The sequence below is a fragment of the Bos mutus genome, chromosome 23, assembly GCF_027580195.1.
Source record: "Bos mutus isolate GX-2022 chromosome 23, NWIPB_WYAK_1.1, whole genome shotgun sequence".
Lineage (NCBI taxonomy): Eukaryota > Metazoa > Chordata > Mammalia > Artiodactyla > Bovidae > Bos > Bos mutus.
The window spans coordinates 13,037,000-13,054,961 of NC_091639.1; the positions used below are offsets into that span (position 1 = coordinate 13,037,000).

The 17,962-nt window shown below is 37.0% G+C and overlaps 2 protein-coding genes across 6 annotated transcripts in view; one reads left to right on the forward strand and one right to left on the reverse strand.

Annotated features, from left to right (window-relative positions):
- The window catches only part of KDM1B (lysine demethylase 1B), a 42,135-nt gene extending 40,319 nt beyond the window's left edge, over nucleotides 1-1,816 (forward strand). For all 3 annotated transcript variants that reach the window (XM_070360728.1, XM_070360726.1, XM_070360727.1), the window contains one exon: nucleotides 1,331-1,816. In XM_070360728.1, the coding sequence (XP_070216829.1) occupies nucleotides 1,331-1,414 (84 nt within the window). In that variant the 3' untranslated portion in view covers nucleotides 1,415-1,816. The remainder of the gene's footprint in view (nucleotides 1-1,330) is intronic.
- Nucleotides 1,817-3,612: 1,796 nt separating this feature from the next.
- DEK (DEK proto-oncogene) overlaps nucleotides 3,613-17,962 on the reverse strand; it is a 31,802-nt gene continuing 17,452 nt past the window's right edge. For 2 of the 3 annotated variants that reach the window (XM_070361359.1, XM_070361360.1), the window contains exons 8-11: nucleotides 8,829-8,964; nucleotides 8,346-8,494; nucleotides 5,591-5,659; nucleotides 3,613-5,130 (exon numbers count right to left, since the gene is read on the reverse strand). In XM_070361359.1, the coding sequence (XP_070217460.1) occupies nucleotides 5,119-5,130; nucleotides 5,591-5,659; nucleotides 8,346-8,494; nucleotides 8,829-8,964 (366 nt within the window). In that variant the 3' untranslated portion in view covers nucleotides 3,613-5,118. Of the gene's footprint in view, nucleotides 5,131-5,590; nucleotides 5,660-8,345; nucleotides 8,495-8,828; nucleotides 17,406-17,962 lie in introns of those variants that run through there. The other variant, XM_070361361.1, reaches the window with a different exon arrangement.

Below are 17,962 nucleotides of genomic sequence, written 5' to 3' on the forward strand. Positions count from 1 at the left end.
CCATCCAAGCATCTCATCCTCTGTCGTCCCCTTTCCTGCCTGCAATCTTTCCCAACATCAGGGTCTTTTACAGTGAGTCAGTTCTTCACATCAGGTGGCCAAAGTATTGGAGTTTCATGTTCGGCATCAGTCCTTTCAATGAATATTCAGGACTGATTTCCTTCAGGATGGACTGGTTGGATCTCCTTACAGTCCAAGGGACTCTCAAGAGTCTTCTCTGGTTACTACCTCATCTTCTTATAAAAGGGCTTCCCCAGTGGTTCAGTGGTAAAGAATTTGCCTGCAATGCAGGACACCTGAGTTCAATTCCTTGTCAGAAAGATACCCTGGAGGAGGGCATGGCACCCACTCCATTATTCTTGCCTAGAGAATCCCATGGACAGAGGAGCTTGAACAGTCAGACATGACTGAAGCGACTACTTCTTAACCCATTTCTTTTGAGGTTTCTATTACTCTGCTACTCTTTTCCCAAGTAATGGTGTTCCCCCCGACCTCCTGATCATCCTCCCACTTTAAAAGTCTGTGGCACCGGGATGTTTTTCCATTTCATGCCAGCTACCAGTTTGGGTGACATGTAACCTAAATTCACATGGAACTTCATCTTTCTTATATTCCCTTTTCTATGACCTACTTGACTACATTTTAGCTACTCTTCTCCCATAATCACATCCCAGATTTTGTCTTGGTTGCATGCGGGCTCAGTCACTTCAGTCACGTCCGACTCTTCGTGACCTCATGGACTATATATGACAGGCTTCTCTGTCCATGGACTTTTCCAGGCAAGAATACCTAACAATGACAGAAAATACCTAATGGTTGTAAATCCAAGCCTAACTTTCCTGTCCTGGTTTGCTTATTCTCTTCCCACTATAACCTCCTTGCAGGTGAGGTTTTCTCTGTTGATAGTCACCTTTTGTCTTTCCCTTCTGTTTGTTAAACTTCTTGTTAATACTCATCCAGCAAAACTCCAGACAAGGATGAACTGATTCACTTCTTGTGCTTGTTTGACTTACCACTGATTGTCTGATGGGAGGGGGCTGTGTCTTACTCATTCTTCTTAACTCCAGTACCTGGCATATATAATACCTTCATGAATGTCACACAGTACTACTTCACACGAGTGCTGACTGTGTAGAATGAATTTGGTGAAACACAGTGAAATAAGCCAGAAATGTTCAGGTGCTGTGATGGGTGAGTCGAGTGTTCTGTGAGCACACAGGAGGGGCAACATTTTAGGAGGATGGGAGAAAAGTGTAAATTCATACTATATTTTGATAGTCATCTAAATTTCTTATACATTATCTCAAATTATAATTTCTTTTTTTAACAGGCAACAAACAGGCATTTCCCACAGACTGTTACAGGGGCATATTTGAGTGGTGTTCGAGAAGCAAGCAAGATTGCAGCATTTTAAATAGAATTTGTCTGGACGCAGCTTTCTTCTGTATCCCAAAGGGAAAGGTTTGAAAAACATGGTTAGACCTCACTTTGATAAAATCAAACAATCCTCTCTAGGTAGCAAAACTTGAATGTTCTAAGGTGGTATGATAATATAAACCAGTTTTTACCATTCTGAAAGCATGGGTTACAAGAATCCTTTTATAAGCACTTATATTTAATAGCATTTTCCATTGGTCTGACTAGTGCTAAATGTTCCAATTTCAGAGTAAGGCAGAATATAACCTTCAGTTAAGACCTTGGATATGATTCTTCCATGGTTAAGAGATTCCCTTGAAATCTGACTTTTTTTTTGGCTGACCAATTTTCACACATTGAAAAACCAAGTCAAGCAGGAATCATTAAAAAAAAAAACAAAGCCATGTACGTCTGTGACAATTTATCAGTATCTTTGCCAATGAGCCTTAAGATTTTTATATAGTTCTAATATTGAGCTTTTACTTAAATTTAGATAGAAATCTCCCCTTTTTGGATACAGTACAAACTCTTCCAAGATAAATAAAACTTCTATTTTATATTGTACGTATTTCCTCCCATTAGGTGTTCAAAAGAAATTTAAATTCAGGTATCTTTTATAATAAAACATATTAGATCTGTGCACTCATTGGCAAAATTTTCGATTCAGCAGTACAGGTGTGGTATCATTGAGAATGGAGAAGAGATTGTGTGGTCTTCGTACTTTAGATGCAGAATATGGCTGTTTTTCTTAAGAGCCATGTTTGTGCAGATGGCACATTTTAAATAGCCTTAACTTTGGCAACCACTAGCATAAGGGTCTTGTCAGAATAATTTAATAAAAGTCTCTCCCTACTGCCTCTTTTTAAAATAACTGATTAAGTCTCTAGGAATATTTTTTATAGAATTATGTTTTCAGTATTCCATAGGCAGGTCCACTGGAAAACTGCAGAAAAATGTGAAATATCCTGGGATAAATATTACACATTTTATAAGCCATATCTTAAAAGCCTGAGAACATAGTAAATATTTACTTTTTCCTTCTTTCACTCATGACAAATAAATACACACTGATTTCAGGGTCTACAGGATGCCCATCTTGCCAAGAAAGTTCAGTTTACAGGTTAGAAATATGGGTAACTTAAGTGCTTTTGTTTTAAAAAGTCTTTGAAGAATTCTTTCAGTATGTTGGTCAGCTTAAAAAAGGACTCAAAATGACTTTGAAACCACTTTTCAAAATATTAGGTATTTTTAAAATTTAAAGTCAGGTTGTAAGTAGAAATTGTATTTTATGCAAAGATTATATGGTGAACTTTAGCAAGAGCTTAGACCCACCTCCCTCCCCAGAAGTATGATACAACTGAAAGGAAGAAAAAAGCAGTAAATTGGTTTCAAAGTTAACAGGAAAAGGTTGATATTTAGGGTTATCTAATGAAAGTCATTGGTACTGATTGGGAAGTATTCTGCTTCACGTGTTTCCTGTATTAAAATGTTTAAATAGCATGTGTCAAGTGATAAATGCAAAACACTTTAAGTTGAAATGGTTCACAGTCCATCATTACTTTGGTTTCTGGGCACTTAAACTTGTATAGTGCTATAAGCAAACAAGAGGGGAGACCTACCTAAATAAAGTACGGTAAACCCTCATTTCCTGTCTCAAGTGACATCACCTAACATTTTGTTCTTTAAGGAGCCACGGTACTTTTTTTTTTTTTCTTATTTGAGTATGTTTTTCACTGCTGCCTGAAGATTTAATAGCAGTGAATATATATGTGTTTCAACTGCAGACTGTGAACAGCTGATTGTGTAAAACTGCTTAATAAAACGTGTTTTTCAAATACACTGTGCACTGTAGTGATGAAAACACACTCCTCAGCAGATACATCTTCACCACAGTGTTTCACACACACCAACTCAATCCCTTCAACCTCCAAACCTCTTTAGACTGTGCAGGTCATAGGCATTACTGTGTATCCTTTTCAAGTGAATGATCACAGATAACTCTGATCAACTTAGTTTTGTGAGAGCACAAGCTCCCCCCACCCCTATTTCTTTGTAATGTATTTTTTCAAAGTAAAAGCGATCAATTACCAGCAATGAGCCCTCCAAATTATATGGGCTACAAGGCTAATGAATCCATTAAAAAAAAATCTCTACTCTGAAATACATGTTAAGATATCAAATGCAAAGAGACAGAGGTGTTGATTTATTGTTTTTATTGACAAGGTTTATAGGAACAAATCAAGTATTTAAAACCAAAGGCCAGTTCTCAAGTCTCATTTAGTTGTTTATTTCAACCTTTCTTTAATGTCTTAATAACTTTATCAAGAAACAAGTCAAACCTGTGAAAATACCTGTTAGCAGTCAACATATTTTTATAAATCTCTACTATGATGCAGATATTTTAAACACTCAATGGTTCATCAAGGGCCTAATTCTCACATAAGCAGCAGTTTTAAAATTCAGATTAATAAGTTCATTAAGACAATCAAAAGACAAAATTAGTCTTATTCAGGAGTGGTCTATGTGTTGATCACCTAGAATCCTGATTGGCCAAAATTTAACACCCCTGATTCTGTGAGTATGTTACGTTTCTTTAACATTTTAAGTCCATCACTTTTGAAAAATACTTTGTCAGATACCCACTACTGTCTACACATTATCATCTTGTGGCATTATAATCGATACTTTCAACCATAATTATAAAGGTAGCCAGGTTTCCTGTAAATACCAGCTTTTTATGTGGGCAAAAGCAGTTAAAAAATCAGTATATTTATTTGAAGCCAAATGTGCTTCTACTTGATCCAGATCCCCCCAATTTTTGAAGTTTTGATGTGTTGATTTTGGTCTACCCTTAATATAAAATGTATCTACAGACACTTGCAGAGTTAACACTAAAACTATAAATTGATGACACTTCGAGGCAAAGCAGAGAACTATCTATTGCTTCAGTGTTTTTTTCACTGAATTCTGACTTTCACTGCTCCGTCATACCTTCTGGTTGAACACTGTCATTTCATAGTTTGTAACTGTAAAGATACCTACTTATATGAGTTTAAAAATTGATCTGCACAAAAGAAATAAAAAAACTTTATATACAACAAATTCGTTTTTAAAAATACAAAAATAACATCTGTCACTCCTGTCATGCTGACAATTTGACATATATATACATGCAGGAGAAAAGTTCCAATTTAGTCATCTGGGCAGCTGAAGCTCATACATTTTTAACATGATGAACACACTGCCACTGGTTTTAACACTGACAGACGTGTATTCAAAATATTTTATCTACTAAATACTGCAACAGTCTCTGCATGTATAAATGCCAATTACCATAGTTTCTGTTCTACTTGATTAGAAGTATGACTTAAGCTAATATTGCGCGCATACACTAAAAACTACAACAGTTCAAGAATCTATAGTCTTATATAAAGAAATCCAAAATGTACAAAATACAACTATAAAAGCAAGGGACAATTACTGTAGCCATGCAAAAATTTAAACTAAAAACTGCATAAAAATGCAATTTAAAACAGCAAACGCAATTCACCTAACACTCAAGATAAAAAGGTCAGCAGGAAGTTCTACCAACAACGCTTGCAAAGATTTAGAAAAGGAAATACATTCTCTTTGCTGGTATAATGGTATATAAATCAGATCTTTAGCTCCATGGGCACAGGTCATCTGTCTCTGTCCTCTTTCTCAAGAAATCAGCTGTAACAAAAGAGAAAACACTTCCTCATACCCAAAATGCAGTATGTGGTACACATAAATCAAAACCTCACTTTACTTTTTAACTTCTACCTTACTACTGTGACCCTGGGAAATCAGCTGGGATCAATAAAAGCCTACAGCTACTGTTGATTTTCTCCTGCCTTTGGTGGACAGAAGGACCGTGTGCTCAAGTGGTCACGTGAGCTCCTTGGAGCTGCCTGCCTGCCCATGTACACTGAGCCCGTATCTCCATCTGAGGCCAAGTTTTGTCACTAATGTTCTATTTTTAAGCTCTAAAATGGGGATGAAAATTACTATCTTCTCCTATCTATTTTGAGGAAATTTTGAGCAACAAATATTTAGTGACATAAATATTTTGAAAAATATGTAGTATTTACACGTAATTTCTTTTGTCTTATTAAGTCCAAAATGATCAAAACTGGAAAAGTTGGATAGTTACCTCTTTAACAGTTGTTTTTATGAACTCTTTTCTTTCAGTTAAGTCATAAGCAGGATAATTTTCATATACCTATAGTGAAAAGGGAAAACAAAAGTAGATTTAAAAATCCAATAACATACTCTCTTTGGATAATGAAATCTGTGCTATGGACAAAGAGGTACATGTAGCTTTGAACAGTACATGCTAACCACCACTGGTTCATTCACCATGTAGAATTCTACAGCAAATGAGTAGTTTTAATAATAGTGTATATAAAGCAGAAAATAAACTAGCGTGCAAATATTTTCAGTGTTTTATATAGTAGGAGTACAGCTGAATTAACAATATACATGCATGAGGAAACCATCTAGAAAGATCTTAGCTAAGTGGATTAAATTCTTTATATTGGTAGGTTACCTGTCAGTCATCTTTTAAAGGTATCCTTTTATTTCTTCTGTTACAGCATCTAATGCATTTATGATTCCTCAACTTCAACTCTGATGAATTTCAGCCTCCACATCACTGCTCCATCCCTTCCCCAAAGCTATCACTGAGATCCAGTTATATCTTTGAGTCCACTCCTAAATTTTTAGCCTTTAGATTTCTCAACCTGATACTTGCTGCTTGGTTTCACAGTGACTCCTGGTCCTGACCTGCCCATATACACCTAGCTGGCTTCACTCCTACTGTACAATTCAAGGTCAGCAAACCTTTTCCGCAGAAAATGTTTCCAGCTTTCCAATGACAGTTTTGGTCACAACTACTCAGCCATGCCACTGCAGCGTAAATGCTTCCATAGGCAATACTCAAAGGAGTGGCTATGGCTGTGGTACAATGGCCCACAGGCTGTATTTTGCCAACCTCTGGGAACATGGTCAATCATTTACATTACTCTAATGGTTTGCCCTTTGTTCTTTCTCTGCAAAACTCCAACCCTTAATTTGTCTAACTACCAATTTTTCTACCGTTAAGTTCTGCAGGAAAATGTAACAAATTTGAAAAGAATGGTCTTTTATCAACTCTACTTGAATAAAGTTAAAAAAAGAATGGTCCTGTTTTAAGTTCGTGGTATTCAACGTCACAGCCTCCCTAGAAATCCCAAGGAGTTCTAATTAGGTCCCCCTTGCATTCTTACCAGCGGCAACTTTATCCCCTTATTTGTGTCCCACACACTTGCTCTCAGTTGAGAAGGCATTACTCTGAATTTCCTCAACTTTCTGACTTGCCTCTTCTCCTCCAATTCATGTGTACAGGATCCATCAACAGTTCTGTCTCTACCTTTGCAGGGACCCATCTCTCAAGGCTCGGGACCTTCAGCTTCTCCTTTCTCACAACTGTCCCTTAGCCGAACACAAGCTTCTACTCTCCCTCCCTGACCTTAAAAAATATTTTATCAGCTTGTATCATTCTCCAATTACTAACACACAAACTTTAACTAATTCACTTTCCTATTAATTCTCAGTCAAAGGGATAACCCTGGCATCTACCATCCTGCAGAACTGCTATTAGGCAAACAATTCTCTCTGCATTTGCGGAGTCCAAAAAACCCTCATGATCTTCTCACCCGACCTCTCCATGTTATTAATAATCCCCTTAGAATTACATAAATGTATTCACAAAGTCATTAAAATGAACACTACTTGTCTTCCTTCAACTTTCCTTTCAGTCTCTTCTCTCAGAGGAGACCAGTTATCAGTTTGCTATTATTCTTCCAGATCTTTAGAACTGAGTTTATATACAAACATATAAACGTGTCAATGGCAATACAGTCTTTCTGTATTTACATAACAGGGAAATACCTGTTTTAAAAACTTGCAAATACCTGGAAGGTTTTTCGATGTTCTTTTGAACTGCTACACAGTATTCCAAAAGTATAGATGTACAGTTTAAACATTTCCCTATTGAAGGCCATTTAGGTTGTTTCTGATTTTTCAGTATTACAGACAGGCTGAACATTATTGAAATCATTTTGTGTAGATGTGACTATGTCTTTAAGATAGAGACCTAGAAATGGAATTGCTAGGTTAAAGGGTACTTGCCATTTAAATTTTAACGTATTACCTAACTCCCCAAAGTTGTTACAATTCATAGAAGATGAAAGTACATTTCCTTATACCACTTCTAACACCTATCCCAGTGCCTGATGTGTAGCAGAGGCTCAGCTAATGTTGAATGAATAAGAAAAACAATAATCAATATCTTTAAAAAGTTAAGAATATTCCACTTTTAGTACATTTAAAATTTTAGTTTCATTTTACCATAAGAAACCAGATTCTAAAATCTAATCTCAACCTAGAGTATGGAATCATATTCAAGACTAGATCATTTCCTGAGAAGTATCAGAAGAATTTCACAAAAGTTTGAGCTAAGAATCTAACCTGGAATCTAACCTTCTCATTTATCATAGTAGTACTCAAAGTAAGGTAGCCCAAGAGATTCTGCTTGGTTAAACTAACATAATCTAGGGATGCATCAATAAAAATTGTTTCCAGGTTAGGAAAAAAGATTATTCCTATGCAGTTTGGAATGTATCACTTCAACTTCAGTCACTGTATACATTTTACTGTTTGTTTATAAAATGACTCCAATAGGGCAGAGGTTTTGACTACTTTACTGAAAGTGGTACCCCAGCACCTACAAGAACAGCTGGCATGTAGTAGTTCTATAAATACTTGTTCAATGAATGAAAGCATGTAAGAATCTAGCTTTGACCTGAGGGATGGGTGAAAGATTTTTTTCAAATAAAAGGAAAATAATCTCGGTATCTGTCCATTACCTCTTTGCAAATCTGCTTCATTGTGACTTCCTCCAAGTTAGCACTGGCCAATAATTTCTTTACTGTTTCCTTTAACTCTTCATCTGTAGGAGGTTTCTTCAATTTTTTAATTAAAGGTTCATCATCTGAACTATCCTCAGATTCACTTTCTAAAAGTAAGATATTTTATGACATGAAAATAAGTTTTTTCTTACATAGAAAAGTAAATTAATATTCAAGACAGATCAGGAAAGATTCTACAAGCATTCATCAGATTCTTGAAAAGGTACTAAATTTAAAAAATTATAGATCACCACTCTACAGTACCTATAAAACACACACTGAAATTTTTGTCAATTTTGAAAAATTATAAATACACAAAACTGGTATACTCCCCTCAATGTTCTTCACAGTTTACCTAGTTTTCATATATGTTTAAAAACCATACTATAGCATATAAGTTGTATCTTTAGGGTTGCTGAAAATGTGTCATTTCTAACGTACCTTTTTTGGAACTATTTTGATTCTTCTTGGTGGTACTGCTATCTGCCTTCTTAACATTAGCACTTTTTACAGATTTTTTACTTTTAGGAGTGGCTTTCTGTTTGGGCTTTTCTCTTTTGGATGTCTTTTTTGGTGGCTGTTGGAAATAAAAACAAAGTACATACATTGATGAGTGACTAACTGTCATTCCTCTACTTGTCCACACCCCTCAACAATACTAGAGGAACTTAATTAGTCAATATCACCAGTGAAAAATTATTACTAACTGTCCACTTCTGAGATGAGTAACATTCAAGGAACTTAATTTTATCCCAACACAGGACTAGTCAGGTGAGGTAAAGAATCAAACTTTAAAAATAATAGGTGCTCACATTTCTTACACACTATGGAGAGAAAACTTTATATGCAGAAGACTTTACTCTTGGGGGAAAAAAACTGTAAAATATAAGTACTATTAATATTCTATTATTTATTGTCAGTCTCTCCCAACTAAAAGGTTAAATTCCAAGAGAACAAGGATTTTTTTGAACTTTCTGGGTTCACTGATGTATCCCTAACTCCTAGAATAGTGCAAAGTAGTTTCTCAATAACTTTTTATAAACATATGAGGAAATGAAGGCTCAGAGAGGTTTTGTCCAGTCACATGATAAAATAAAGAGCTTCAAACAGATCTTACTCCAGATCCTGTTTCTTAAACACTAACTCAGAGCTAATCAAATAAAAGCAAAATACACACATATGGAGATTAAAATGACAAAATTACAGTTTTAAAAAAAATCCTTAGTATGTCAGTCACTCAACTATGTCCGACTCTTTGCAACCCCACTGACTGCAGCCCGCTGGGCTTCTCTGTCCATGGGATTCTCCAGGCAAGAACCCTGGAGGGGGCGGCCATTAATCTATGTGACAAACTCATGGTAGGAATTCAGTAAAGTATCTTTTTCATAATGTAAGTGCTGGCACAGGGAAACAGTGAAAGCTGAATAGTAACATAAACTCTGTAGAAACTCATGTGTTTCATCTTGAGCAGAGAGGCAATCAAATAATTCACATCACGTGCTTTAGCCTTACAGGTGCTAAAAACCACTTCAGCTGCCCTGAAAATAAGATACTGGGTACAGGAAAGAGATGTTAGGTACTCTGGAAAACAGGGAATCTCAAAAAGACAGACCTTGACATTGCAACAGTAGACAATTTTTGGAAGTTAAGGCAAACAAGATCATCCAGTACTTTGGAGGTAATGAAAAGAGGCCCTGGGAAAACTGAGAAGGAAAGTAAAAAACCACACCCACTTAAATTCTACACAACCTTTAAGTTTTCATTACTTTCATTCCCTCTCCTCTACTTAGGAAAATTTCCCTCAGGAGTCTAAACCTCTCTCAGCAATCACATTCTCCAAATCTTTTGGCCAATCTGATTAATCGGCAGCCCCCACAGTACTTGACCTACAATTTATTTGCTCTGTCTTTATGGAAGGTTTTGTGAAGCAGTCAATTAGAATACAGGTTTTTAGAGCCAAACTTCCTGATTCAAGTCCTGACTTCACCAGTGAGCAATTTTGAATTCTCAGACAAATCACTTATCGTTCCTGTGTCTGATTCCGCATCTGCAAAGTAGAGGTAATAATACTAGACCTGGCTAAATTTAACATTCAACCCCCAAACTCATCTTAGACACTGGGATACATTTTACAATCTACATTTAAATGATGCCTTCCAGGCACTGCAGATTCGACCAACTATGGCCATATCTGTAGAACTTCTGTGAAGATCAGGTGAGTGAATACATAAAAGGCACCAAAGAAAACATTTAATGTATTTATGTGTTTCAAAGTCTAGGTATTTACATGTCTGTTCTCCCACTACACTGCAAGTTTCTTAGGGGCCTATCTGACAATCTCCATGAGAAGAGACACCTATCTAATTTAGCTCTGTCCTTATAAACTACAAGAGCACCTGCCATAAAGTAGCCACTTCAATATTTCTGGCTATGTTCATCTGTATCATTTGCAGGATCTGGTTTATCTGTACTCTGAACCCAGAATGTGGTTAAAAATTAAAAGGAAAATGAAAAAGGCATTCGTACAGCACTGCTTTCATATACACACGCTCATATGACCTAAAAAAACAAAGCAAAAAAAAAAAAAACCCCACAATGACAAACAGCTGACATTACTATAAATGAGGAAAATACATCTGTGCAGTTAAGTGGAACAATACCTTACAGCCAGTAAGAAGCAAGACCCTGGTTAGGTCCAGCGTGCCTCCTACTGCACTAGCTGCTCATAGAGATGACCAAAGTAGCTACAGGTCAAACTACTGAACTGAACCAGTGCAGCAAGTCAATACCATGATCTAACTCACTGTCACATACAAATGTTACTGATAATAACAAAGAATTAAAAGTGCTGGGAGAAAATACAGCAAGGCAACAAAATGTAACCAAACTCAGTATTAGGACTATCTCTGGCCCTTTCCTCCAAACTCTGTATGGGCTCCAGGATCATTTCTCTAGAATCTTTTTTTGGTGATGCTAAGATGGGCCTTTCATGTAATTCAATTTTGTATCATTTTCTCCAAACCCCTTTCTTTCCTTATGCCAACCTCTCCTGTTTATCCTTTAAGGCTCAGATCAAACTGTTACCTCCCGTGAGGCTTCCCTCTCTGGATCTTTGCTCCCTACCTGCTCATAGAAAGAAAGAAATACTCGAGCTTGAGCAAACCACTTTCTTAACTCTTTATTTTCCCGTACTTTTCCCCTCCTAAGCTTTGACCTCTCCCCTCCTGCCAACTAGATTTAACAGCTTAACACCGAGACTCTATCTTGTTTCTTGATCTCCACTGCCAAGTTTAGAACTACCACTTAGCCGTTGCTATGTAATTATTTGGAAAACTGAGATGGGAAAAGATCCTTGGAGACTATAGATAACTTTTCAAGATCTATTCTAATTCCAAGGTTCTATTTCATTAGAATCACTCTGCTAGCTAAGACGTTTTTTCTATCAATAGCAGTTAGCCAAACTTTTTGATTTTTAGTATCTGTCTTTTGGCACAACTTATCGAAATAGGTTGTAAACTTTAAGAGAAAGAGAACAAAAAATTAAGGGTGGGGGCTGGGGCCTATGTATTTCTTAAAAGCCCCACAGCTTACTCACCTAGCTGTAAACTACGTAAAACGAGAGAAATGTATGGTCTAGGTCTGTCACCAAGCCTTTTCTATGAAGTGCAAATAATAAATATTTTAGCTTTTGCTGGTCCCTTATGGTCATTGTTGTACAATCTTCCTCTTTTGTCTTTTACAAATACTAAAAAAATGGAAAAACCACCCTTGGCTTCTAGGCTGTATGAAACTGGATCTGCATACAGGCCATAGTTTGCCAACTCCTGGTCTAGGTCATGAATTACTGGAGACACACAGAGAACAGGCAGAATCAGAGAGATCAACAGGTTGAACTTTACACCAGCAGACGTGGATATATGCCCGTGTTAAACTTCCCTAAAGCTACTGCTTAAAATCAGATTTGGATATAGAGCTGAAGACAGAAGTATATGAACTAGCAGCTCTGGAAAGCTGGATAATTAATATCCAAAGCAAAAAATAAGAATGTACCACCTTCTCTCATGGAGTCAAGACTACACAAGATTCAAGATGTAAAGTACATGGCACATGGCAGATTCTCAATAGTATCCTCCTTGCTGTCGTCAGTTGCTCGGTCGTGTCTGACTTTTCTACGACCCCATGGACTGTAGCCCACCAGGCTCCCCTATCAGTGAGATTTCTCAGGCAAGAATACTGGAGTGGGTTGCCATTTTCTTCTCCAGGGGATGTTCCTGACCCAGGGGTCAAACCAGGTCTCCAGCATTGCAGGAGGATTCTTTACCGCTGAGCCACTGTGGAAGCCCGTCCTCGTCATGCACCAGTAGAGGCTTACTGAAAGACTGGTAGCTCTCCCCACCTAAACAGTCAGTTCTTGGAAGACAGAAGACATGTCTCTTTTTCTCCACTTAGCTAAATGCTCAGGTAGAATAAGCAATCATTTTGAAGAAACGAGAATGCTAAATCTGTCCCCAGAGGCTGTATTACTCACACAAGGCCCAACCACGTGGGTTCTCTGTAGTCTGGCTTCAGTGTATACTGCTCTAGCTTCATCTCTAGCTGCTTTACTTCTGGACAAACCACCTAACCACAGACAAGTGTAGAGTACCTTTCTACGCCCCATCTTTGGTCACATGGCCAACTTTCCTTTCTATTCCCAAAGTCAATTACAATTGGTTTTCTTCCAACCTCTTCCCAAAGCTTTCCCTCATCAACACAGAGATGCTCTTTCTTTTAAAATCCTGTACCAAGTATCACGCAAGTGATATTTGGGTAGAAAATATCTTCTGTAACCCCAACAGCACATAGCACACTCTCAATTTATTGAACTGAGCAATCGAAAAGTGATTATATTAAAAATTAAGATCTGGCCTCCTATTTTAAGTCTTTTAAAAAGTATTTTGAATATTTTAGTAATTACAATAAACACATTATGTAGCATTATACAGGAAAAATGCTGGAAGTACTCATGACAGTTGCATTTAACAGGAAGTAAGATTTTGAGTCTTTCAGCAAAATGTATGGAAAAAAATTAGGTGAAAAATGAAAGAAAAAAAAAAGAATAAAGAAAAAGCTAGTTTCCAAGTTGGGATTTATTTCTAGATTCTGGCTTGCCTTTTCTGAAGATGCTGTGAGTGGTTCAATCAGAACCATCAGTATTGTAGGTATTTTTGATGCACTAAAGGGAAACAGATAAAAGGGAAACCAACTAACTGCTGCTGGTAATTTCAGACAGTACAATGTACTGTAATCTAAACTTTTTATAATGTACAGTAATAATAGAAATTTTTAAAAATTTGAAGATTTTCCACGTGTCTGATAACCATGAAGGCACAGAAGCAGGGGAATGACACAAGCACTTTTTGAAGGGAGGCAAAAAAAAACCCTTGGGAGAAGGCTTACCTATCTTTTATTGGGAGCAGGGCTATTGAAGGAGGGTCTCCAAAAAAGACGCCTGTCACACAGAGCCAGAATCCTGTCCTCACAGCAGAAAGGTTGTACTGGGTGAACAGATGAACAAAATAAGTATTAGCTTCTAATACACTATCCTTTTAACAACTTGGCTGAGAAAACTTGAGAACGCCAAGAGTAAAGAATGTGCAAGCCTTGCTCTAACCCACAAGAGACCAGGAAAGCAAGTTTAACTCTAAATAGATTTTATTACGGTAATTATTCACTTTTGCCTTCCAACAAAAGGTTCCAATAGTTTATATATTCTGTAATTCCTTTGATCATATGGAGGTGGGGTAGGGAGATTATTTTTTAAGACATAATTAAGGCCTAACAAAGCTTTCACGTTCACCCTCCCACTACTACCAAATAATTCCTCAAATGGTCCACATGTTCCAAAACTGCAAAATTCTCTGACTGGGTAAACACTGCATGATGGCTCACTCAATATCCCACTTTTTATCTGTCTTCCTCCAACAGAAGCAGGAGAGCTAACACCTGGGTCTTTCCAGCTTCCCCTACAGCCAGTGGTGGCCAGGTAATAATGCTCTGGCCCATGCAATGCACATGGATCTCTCTGGTGAAAAGTATCCTTGCCAGGGGAGAAAACACCAAAAGAAAACTTTTTACCCTTCTCTATCTGGCACCGGGACACAATGCCTAAAGGTAAAAGGCATTATTTTAAAGGTAAAATAATCTTCCTGATATCATGAGGTTAAATGGCACACATCAAGATGGGGGCTCAGGAAGAGACAGTCCCTAAATTCTTAATACTTTTCTTGAGCCGCTGTCCTGGCCCAGAATTGCCTGTTTGTGGATTCCTTGTCCTGAAAGAAAAAGTAACTCCCGTTTTGGACATTAGTAGCAGGGGTTTTAAGTACAGAGCTGAAGATATTCCTGATGTATTTGAGAATCTTCAGATAAATTCAATACTCACAAAGTAAATATTCACAATTAGTTTTATACTTTCCTAGACATAAAGAGTGTTTATAAAACACTAGGAAACAAAAACTGAAGAAGCACTAAGCCAGCTCTTAAGGGTCTAAAACATTATTAGAGTTGTCTTCACTAATGTGGAAAGCACTGCTTCTCCTTTCTCTGTACTCTTCAGTGAGTCTTCTGTGCTTAAGGTGACACGTAGTGAAAGGCACGCCTGAGTGTGGTTTAATCTCAGCAATCTCCTAAAAATCTATTCCAATATGGGAATCAATTGATTTTCATAATAAGTAATTAAACCTCTATTCTCTCTTTGTAAAGAAAACCTCACATACCAGTTTCTGCCTGGTTCCAAACTGCTCTCCTTCTACCACCCTGAGTAATAACCAAATGTCCAAGAGCCAAGATGATAGGTAATTTGTAACAGCTCTTTTATAAAGAAATAAAGATAGAGCTGATTTACAACAGCTCTTTTACAAAGAAATTATTACCCAGTCACTCTCAGAAAGAGCATCTTCTTGTTTGAATTAATTCTAAAGTAAAAGAGAATGAAAAATGGTTGTGAACCCCTCACTATGTATCACAGAAACAGAGGTACAGGTACAGAGAACCTCAAACAAAGTATCTCAGCAATTGCTGGCTAACACGCTAAATGTGACATACTTCATATAAAAGACTAAAAGAACAAAAAACCCTGCCAATTCTTTAAGTACAGTTTTCATTGAGTTTAATCCTGTATTTTAAAAATAATAAACTTACTTATAAATTAAGCATCCTGCTCTTTCACACAGCTAAATATGAAAAGGACGGTGAATAATACTCAGCCTCACTTAATTGGCTAGTGAACACTATAACTGGATGTCTGCTTAGGACTTCTGACTTCAGCAATATGATATAAATTATATGATCCAAAGCTCTCAATTTACAGAGGAAAGAAGAAACAAGTTCATTTATTTATATCAAGAATCTAAAATAGAACAAGAAGTTAATCTTAACAGGGAAAAGTTTTATCTATGAAGGAAAAATTCATTTCAGGAAATAAAAATAAAAAACAAAGTAATACTCCACAGAAAAATAATCTGCAAAGAAATTTCTATCTATATGCAATCCTCAAATTTTCCCATCAATCAGCAACTCTTCTGTATGGCCTCTTAGAAATAAGAGGTCTTTTCATAGTACTGAACAAAAATATCTCCATTTATGAAGTCCCTAATGAGGCTGCCACTTAACTGAGTCTTCAAAAAATAGAAGAAAAAGGGAAAACAAAGTTACCATAGAAATACTATCCCTCCTGCCAGCACTTACCTTTCAAAGGCAACTGGAGCCTTTCACAGTAACGGAATCAGCAATAAAGTTTGTGAGAATGGCCCTAAATGTGAAAGTCTTTAAATGAAAAATAACTGTTTGCAAGAGGGTGATTTAACAGGAAAAACAAAGATTTCTCAGTCCAGATTTTACTAGTATATTTTATGAAGTCTGTCAATACCAACCCAAGCAGAAAAACCATACAGCATGATGATACAGCTTTTATATTGTGTGATGTGTATTAGGTTGGTTGAAAAGTAACCGCGGTTTCAGACCATGAATTTTAAATCAATATAACTAGGCTCAAACACATCTTTATTAATCAAAATAGGAACCATTACAATCAACACATTTTCGCCAATGAGAAATAAGTTTCTTTATTCTCGTAGCGTGAAAAAACCCATGCTGTGGGATTCGACAAGTTCCTGGAAAGCATTTTCTGTCTCCTGCTGCTTGTGGAAGAGTCTTCCCTGCAAAAAGTTGTCGAGATGCTTGAAGAAGTTGTAGTCAGTCGGCAAGAGGTCAGGTGAATATGGTGGATGAGGCAAAACTTTGTAGCCCAATTCTTTCAACTTGGGAAGTGTCAGTCACGTGTGACACGCAGTCGCGTGTTGTTGTGGAAGAGAATTGGGCCCTTTCTATTGACCACTGCTGGCTGCAGGTGTTGCAGTTTTTGGTGCATCTCATTGATTTGCTGAGCACACTTCTCGGATACGATTTCGCCAGGATTCAGAAAGCTGTAGTGGCTTAAATGGGACCACCAAACAATGACCATGACCTTTTTTTTGGTGCAAGTGTGGCTTTGGGAAGTGCTATGGACCTTCTTTTCGGTCCAGCCACTGAGCTGGTCTTCACCAGTTGTTGTATAAAATCAACTGTTTGTTGCACATCACAATCCAATTGAGAAACGGTTCATTATTGTTATGTAGAGTAAGACAGGACAACACTTCAAAAGAAAAACGTTCTTATTTTCGGTCAGATCACAAGGCACCCACTTATCAATTTTTCCACCTTTCCAATTTGCTTCAAATGCCTAATGACCACAGCATGGTCAACGAGCTCTGCAGCAACTTCTCGTGTAGTTTTAAGAGCATCAGTTTTGATGATGGCTTTCAACTGGTCACTGTCAACTTCTGATGATTGGCCATGATGCTCCTCATCTTCAAGGCTCTGCTCTCCTTTGCAAAACTTCTTGAACCACCACTGCACTGTACTTTCATAGGCAGTTCCTGGCCCAAACATGTTGCTGATGTTGTGAGTTGTCTCCGCTGCCTTACAACCCATTCTGAACTTGAATAAAAAAATTGCTCAAATTTGCTTTATGTCTAACAATCATTTCTATAGTCTAAAATAAATATAAACAGCAAGTAATAAGTCATTAGCAAAAAAAGGTGAGAAATGCATATTAAAATGAATAATATAACCACATTTAAGAATGTATTCCCCCAAAAAAGTACTCCAATATCAACTGGCAAAGTTCAACAATGTAAAACCGCAATTACTTTTGCACCAACCCAATTATGAATGTCTGAAAAGCTTTTTTTTCCTTCATGGATTTTCATCATTTGACCTGGATTTCTAACAAGATCCTCATTTATGGCACTGTAGAAAGAAAAGCTCTGATTTGTAGTGGGACAGTTCCACGTGTGATCCTTATACAACAACCAAGATAGTCATGAATCAGGAGTTATCTGCATTCACTGACAGCAACTAACTCTACTCAGAACAAAGGGACAATAATCTGGAAAGCAAGGAAAAAACGAGTGTAAAATATCCTCACTTTTAAAGTTACACCTTAGTAATGACAGAAGATTGGATTTAGAAATCTTACATATGATAAAATGTCA